We start from the raw sequence: 6,519 nt of genomic DNA on the forward strand, positions 1-6,519 counted from the left end.
GGAAATATTGTCATAACACAAATACATATGCAGTAATAGTAAACTATGAATAAGCAAATATGTGTATGTAAAATTAATACGTAAATTAAAAAAAAAAAAATTACGTCAAAATTAAAGTAAGATAAAAATATTTTGTGAAACGCATGCGCAAGAGTTGGTGGCCGTTCGACAGCCACGCGCCAAGACGCAACGATTGCAACTAAAGACTAATTATGATAATTTTGAGTAATTAAGGGCTAAATATATATTTTTTTGTATTGTTTTTTGTTTTTTAAGTTTATAAAATATAATTGCGTATAATAAACGATTAGATGGGTTTAATGTATGAGATTTTCATGAATTTTTAAATGTATGCAAATGCAGTTGTATGCTTAAATATGTATGTATGTATGTATGTATAACTAATTGATTAATGAATAAAATTATTTCAAGTCAGTAAATTACTAATTTGTTAAACGAAATGGAAGAATTATAGATTTTTTGTGGAGTAGTCAAAGACTAAAAATTTTTGAGAAGCAACGCTACGTAGCGAATTTTTGTTGTACTTTTTTGAATAAAAATGAATGCCAATTGTTCTTTATGTAGAACCATAAAGAAAATCCATGCAGTATTTGATTCTGAGAGGGAAAGCTGCGCCAAAATTTTAGAAAGTTCTTTCAATAGCCATACTTTAGGGTAGAAAGTTGTTGCGTATGTATGTACGTATGTATGTATGGGTGGCAATGTGTCTGCAAGCTTTTGTAAGCATTTAATAAAAAAAAACGATGCCATTAGATGTACTTACCTTCACATATGGAGCGTATGTTCTATAACGTAGGCATTGATATGTATCTTGATATGGGCGGCAGCTTGGCTTGAGATTTTATAGTTTCACTAAACACTAATTTAAAGCTAAATTATTGTACAACTAAATGTTACGCTTAATTACGGCAACGCTTAATGCTACAGAAATGCAGTCATAGTAGTCAACCTAAATTCGCTCAGCGATTATTGCGTTTTATTGCAGAAGCTTTCTCTACTTCCACACTTCCACACTTCCTCCTTTCCTCTCCATCCCACCTTACACCCTCCTACCGCCGGCTGTTCAACATCTGCAAGTAGTACTCGCAGTTGGTGCAATACACGGCTGGCGCAATTACATGCCGCTTTCGGCACAAATTACACTCCACCGCCTTGGCCGAAGCCTTGACGATGGCATTATTGTAGACGCGTGTGGGAATAGCGGTCACATTAACGCTACTATCTGCGGCCGCCGCCATAGCCATGACCGACGGCAGACCATTCTGTTGTGCTGCGGCTGCGGTGGTGTTGGCGTTGCCCCCACCCGCTGTGAGATTCATCGGTGGTTTCGGTGGTAGCGCCACTGTTGAGTTGTTGTTGCTTCCATTACACAGCGAGTCCGTTTCGCCTTTGGTGCCCGGCTCAAAGCTTACCTTCTTCTGATGCGATGCCTTGGTGGTGTGTTGTGGCTGTATGTTGACGCTCATGGCTAGCGCGGCGGCTGCGCTCTGCGGCACGGGAAAGTAAGGTGAGGGAGCGGCGCTACTGCTGTGATGGCTAGCTGTTGGTGAGGGATAGGGATGTTGCGGCTTCTGCATGCTGTTGGCGGCCGATGGCGGGAATTGTTCGCTGGCGTAGCCGTGTGGCAAAGGCACGCGCTGATAAGGTGATGGCAAAGGTGGCGCGTCCAGTCCTGGTACGCCTGGATAGTAGGCGACGTTCGGTGTAAATTGTTGTTGTTGTTGTTGTTGCTGCTGCTGCTGTTGTTGTTGCTGCATATGTTGCTGATGCTTCTGCAATTGAACTGAGTAGCTTTGTTGCTGCTGCTGCTGCTGCTGTTGGTGACTCAGGTGGCTGCGCGGTATGCTCACATAGCTAGATTGCGCGTCCAAATGTTGTTGTTGCTGTTGTAATTGCTGCTGCTGCTGCTGTTGCTGAGCTGCTAGCATCTGCATATGTTGCTGCGTGGCAACATTAGCGATGCCGCTCATGCTGGTGCGTGCTGCAAGCAAAACATGATTCGCGCCGCCGCTGTTGTTGTTGTTGTTGGCATGCATGCGCTCATCAAATTGTGAATGCTGCTGATGCGCTGGTGGTAAAGGTGGCGGCGCCAGCTGTGCAGCGTACTGTTGCAGCTGGTGTTGTTGTTGCATGCGATATATGTCCTGCATGGGCGCGTACACCTGCCCTGCTGGCATGTATGGCAGAGCCGACTGCTGTTGCAGCTGCTGCTGTTGTTGCTGCTGTATCTGTTGCTGCTGTTGGCGCAGCGCTTCCAATTGTGGTCGCTGCAACTGCACATAGCGCTGCATATCTTGGCCCTGCAGCGGTACAGCGCGTCGATCAGCACCAAGCATTGGCGACTGCTGCGCCAAAGGAGGTGCCAATGGCGGTTGGTGTTGTTGTTGTTGCACTAATGGCGGCAGCGGTTGTACGATACGCGGTTGCGCTTCGGTTGGCAGTCGTATCATGTTCTGTTGTTGTTGTTGAATGAGCTGCGCTGTCACATTCTCGTTGGGATTTTGCGCCGTACGTAGCACGCGTTCCAAAATCGGATTCGGTATGAAGTCGTCGTCCTCTTCATTATCCGCTGTTGCAACGAGTATCACTTGATCGCAGAAGGAAACGCTCTTCTTCTTGACGCGCTTGGGCAAAGCAACAGACGGCGCATTTTGCTCCGCGCATAGTTGTGGCTGTTGCTGTTGCAGTTGTTCTTGCGGCTGCTGCTGATGCTGCACAGTAGGCGAATGGTTCAAAGTTTGCTGCACCATTGTGTTAAGCATTTCGACCTCACGCAACTCTTCGGCGATCTGCGACTGCGGTACTTCGTATTTCGGCTTGGGCAATACCTGGTGTGGCGGCAGGCGCTGAAGGCGTTGTGGCGCGCAGTCCACTTCATCTGCCTCGGGTTTGGGTGGCAGTGGGGTGCCGGACGTGGCTGTTGGTGACATAACGTTGTGCTGCATTGGCGGCAGACCATTCATTTGCGTGCGTATCGGCGGCTTTGGGGCATTGAGCAGCTCCTGTGATGAGTAGGAGCGCAGCGGTTGCTGTTCACCTGCACTGCTGGCCGACTTAGACTGCTCGAAGCGGTGCGTCAGTTCGCGCACGCCGTTGGACTGCTGCGTCAGCTGCGCGACTGGCGAATCTGTGGCACGTTGTGCATTTCTGAGGTCAGTTTGCTTGGCCTGCAACTCCTTGAGCCAATTAGAGGCATCGCATGTGGGCGTGGCCTGTTCTTTGCGCATTTTCATGAGCTGGTGACGCTGCTGCAGCTGTGCCAAAATGCTGCTGGTGCCCTCCAGAGTCTCCATGTTGCGTTGCTGTTTGTTCGCTTCCAGCACCAGTATCTGATTGATTTGATGATTCAGTGGCTCGAGATCGATCTCCGGCGGTGGTGGTGGAAAATCTTCGCTGGCCTGTCGCGAGTGGCAAACTGACTGCGGTGGGCTCGGATATGGCGGAAGTTCCAGCGGAACTTCGGTTGGATTACTGCCGCTGCCATTGCTGTTGCCATTACTTCCGCCAGATATGCCTTCAACTTCATCTCTGCCCAGCTCAGTCGTTGTGGTGGCATAACCGTTGTGATGTTGGTACTGACCCGCGCTCACGCCGTTCGATGTCTGGTACATGTTGTCCTTCGGCGGACTCTGTTCGTTGTGCACCTGCGCGCATGTCGTGATAATGGTCTGGCACGAGTCTTCGCTAATGGAAGTGTTTGAGCTCATGACGGAAATGTTAGAGAGATTTGCTTCATGGTGGAAGTGTTGTAGCACTGCTGCGTCTTGCTGCTGCTGCAAAGCCAATTGTTGCTGCAGTTGTTGTTGGGTGAGCGCGGAGCTCGTGCGCATTGGTGGTGGTGGCGCGACCTTAGCGACTACAGTCAACTGGCGTCCGCTGCCGTGGAAGCTCTTGCGCATAAGCTTACTGCGCTCCAAATTCGGATTGGCATTGTTCGAGTCGCGATTTTCGAAGTGACCCTCCGAGATGTAGCCGCTCATGCCGTTCTTGCCATTCAAACCCACAGAGCTGTCGTCCACCGAAGTGGCTAGTGGTGGAGGCGCCTCCTTCTGGGTCGTTGCATCATCACCTGCCTCGGTTAAATCGGGCATGGAGCGATTTTTGCGGCGTATTAGGCCGCCCATCAAAAGCTTGCGGCGAATTTTATGCTGCTTCTTTCCATTCTTATCCTTCTCCTTCTTTTCGTCCTTCTCCTCCTTGTGCTTCTTAAGCGTATCCTTTGCGTTGACGAGCAATGTTTCAGTCAACGAGAATTCACGCGTCAGCTTATTACGATCTTCGCTGCGGCTGCGCTTCTCCTTCTCCGACTTGTTGCTGCTGCGGCCGAATAATGAGCGGCTCTCGCGCTCAGGCTTAGCTGCCACCGGCTGTGGTGATTCATATTCGATGGCATTGTCATCACTAGCATTACCTACCGCAGCTGCTAAAGTCTTCAAGGGGCTCTTTTTCTTGGGCAGCGTGGCATAGATTTCGATGCTCTTATTTGCGGCTGCGGTGGCGGCTGCTTGGGCTGCCTGCGTCGGCGTCTTGTCCAATGTCTTGTCCTTACTATTCTGGCGCACATGTTTCACGCTGCTGTTGCTGCCCTCACGCATATGCTTCATCTCCGGCATGGCATCCATATCAGCGCCCTTCTCAACCAAAATACGGCGGTGCAGACTGCGTGCGCGCATCACGCACGTGTTGTGTTTCATGCGTGCAAATGTCATGGTGTGTGGATTGCTGTAGGGGGCATCCATGGCGGCGCGTGCCCGCCCAGCGGCTGCGTTGCAAAGTACCAGTGCGGTCTCTAGATCGTGTGACTCCTCGACAAGACGTGATTTCTCTAGCAATTGGTCGGCCTCGTGGCAGAGCTTTTCGCAATCACCGGAGAGTGTTTTGGATCCACCAGCCTCAGGTATCTTGGCGAGCTGTGGATTCAAATGATGCTTCGGCGGATACGAGTCGGTTGAGCTCAGCGAAAACGAGTCATAGCCGGGGTCGTAAGGCAACCCATTGCGTGTGGGACTCTGCGGCACGGCGGGCGGATTGCGTTTGCCCACCAAATACAGGTAAGGATTATCCAAAGTGGTGGACGAAGCGGAGCTTGCGCTATTGCGATCGCCTGACCAGTTGCCCGAGTCTCGACGACGCGGCTGATTTAAGTGATCGGGCATGGTTAGGCCATCGCTTGGTGGCGAGGAGCCATTCGAAGAACCGCCGCTGACATGGCCGGATTCAGCACTCTGACTGCGTTGCAGCTGAAGGTGATACTTGCGTACCAGCTGCGCATTGAGTACTTTGCCGATTTTGTGCGTTAGCGTGTCGGCGTCTTTCCCATCTGCTGGCTGATTCGTAACTCCGCCACTATTATTGGCAAATATTTTGTCCTGCACGACACTCAAATTCTGATACTGTTGTGCATTTAAAACATGCTCGACAGTCTTACGACTAATGTAAGCATCGGTCTCATCGTTGCTGATCGTCGGCGTGGCTGCGGAAGCGCCGGAAAAGATACTCTTCTGTATGACACTCAAGTTCTGATAGTCGTTGGGTGAACGCAGTGGTGTGGGCGTAATGGCACGACGAGTGTTACCCAAGTTGGGCTTCTCCGGTGTGATGGGACTTGGTGTGATAGCGCGGCGCACGATGGTGGATTGATTGGTCTCGGGTGCGAATTGTGCACCCCCCGATGGTGGCTGTGGCACGGCGTAGAGCAGCAGTAGGGGTTGATAGTGACCGCGGCTGCACTTGTCGACAACACCCTCCCAGTTGGGACCGACCTGGGTAGAGAGAGAGAAAAATAAAGAAATAAATTAATGAGACATACTACTTAAGAAGTTGCAGAAAAAAGTGAAGTGCGTTACTTACCTCCTTCACATTAGCATCATCGAAGTACACCCACACTTTGAGTTTGGTGTGGAAGAAGAAGGTCGTGTAATGTTTGCCGTAATACGAGACAATGCCGACCAGTTCGTGTTGTACATTTTGCGCCCAACGCTGTTCGGCGACCTGATGGAAAACGTCCGATAGACGTAAGCTGGTGCCGATGGCTTTGAGTACAGCATGCACTTGATCGGCGGCGGGACGTTCCGAGTCCCACACAATGCCAATAGAGACAACATCGGGACGATTGAGCAGCGCGCGGCAAATGCCGATTTTGGCGCCACAAGCGTTCTGCGAGAAGTGAAGAAAAGCAAGTTTGAATTTAAATAAATTTGGATTAATATTTAAATAAATAGTAGAGGCATTAAAGGAATGTAGGCGCCACTTACCGGACAGTCTCTGATGTCACCCATATTGCCAGCGGCGCGCAACAATTGACCAAAAGTTAGCTGCTGATGATTCTGCAATGCCAAGCTATTTTGTGAGGTCAACGCCGATGCTGAAACATAGTGAACCATCTGGAAAGAAAAGGCAAGTAGAAATATGAATTGGTTGTAGCCCAAATATGTGTTTGCTTGTTTTTGACTAAACAAATCTTAGTTATCTATATATGTATAATTAAAAATTATATGT

At 49.7% G+C, this 6,519-nt stretch overlaps 1 protein-coding gene across 3 annotated transcripts in view; it reads right to left on the reverse strand.

Moving 5' to 3' along the window:
* Window positions 1-257: 257 nt before the first annotated feature.
* Window positions 258-6,519, reverse strand: part of LOC118733513 — a 165,344-nt gene continuing 159,082 nt past the window's right edge. For all 3 annotated transcript variants that reach the window (XM_036462930.1, XM_036462931.1, XM_036462929.1), the window contains 3 exons: window positions 6,276-6,404; window positions 5,872-6,177; window positions 258-5,783 (listed from right to left, as the gene is read on the reverse strand). In XM_036462930.1, the coding sequence (XP_036318823.1) occupies window positions 1,071-5,783; window positions 5,872-6,177; window positions 6,276-6,404 (5,148 nt within the window). In that variant the 3' untranslated portion in view covers window positions 258-1,070. The remainder of the gene's footprint in view (window positions 5,784-5,871; window positions 6,178-6,275; window positions 6,405-6,519) is intronic.

The sequence above is a fragment of the Rhagoletis pomonella genome, unplaced genomic scaffold (genome assembly GCF_013731165.1).
Source record: "Rhagoletis pomonella isolate Grant_MI unplaced genomic scaffold, Rhpom_1.0 Rhpom_scaffold_00002, whole genome shotgun sequence".
Classification (NCBI taxonomy): domain Eukaryota; kingdom Metazoa; phylum Arthropoda; class Insecta; order Diptera; family Tephritidae; genus Rhagoletis; species Rhagoletis pomonella.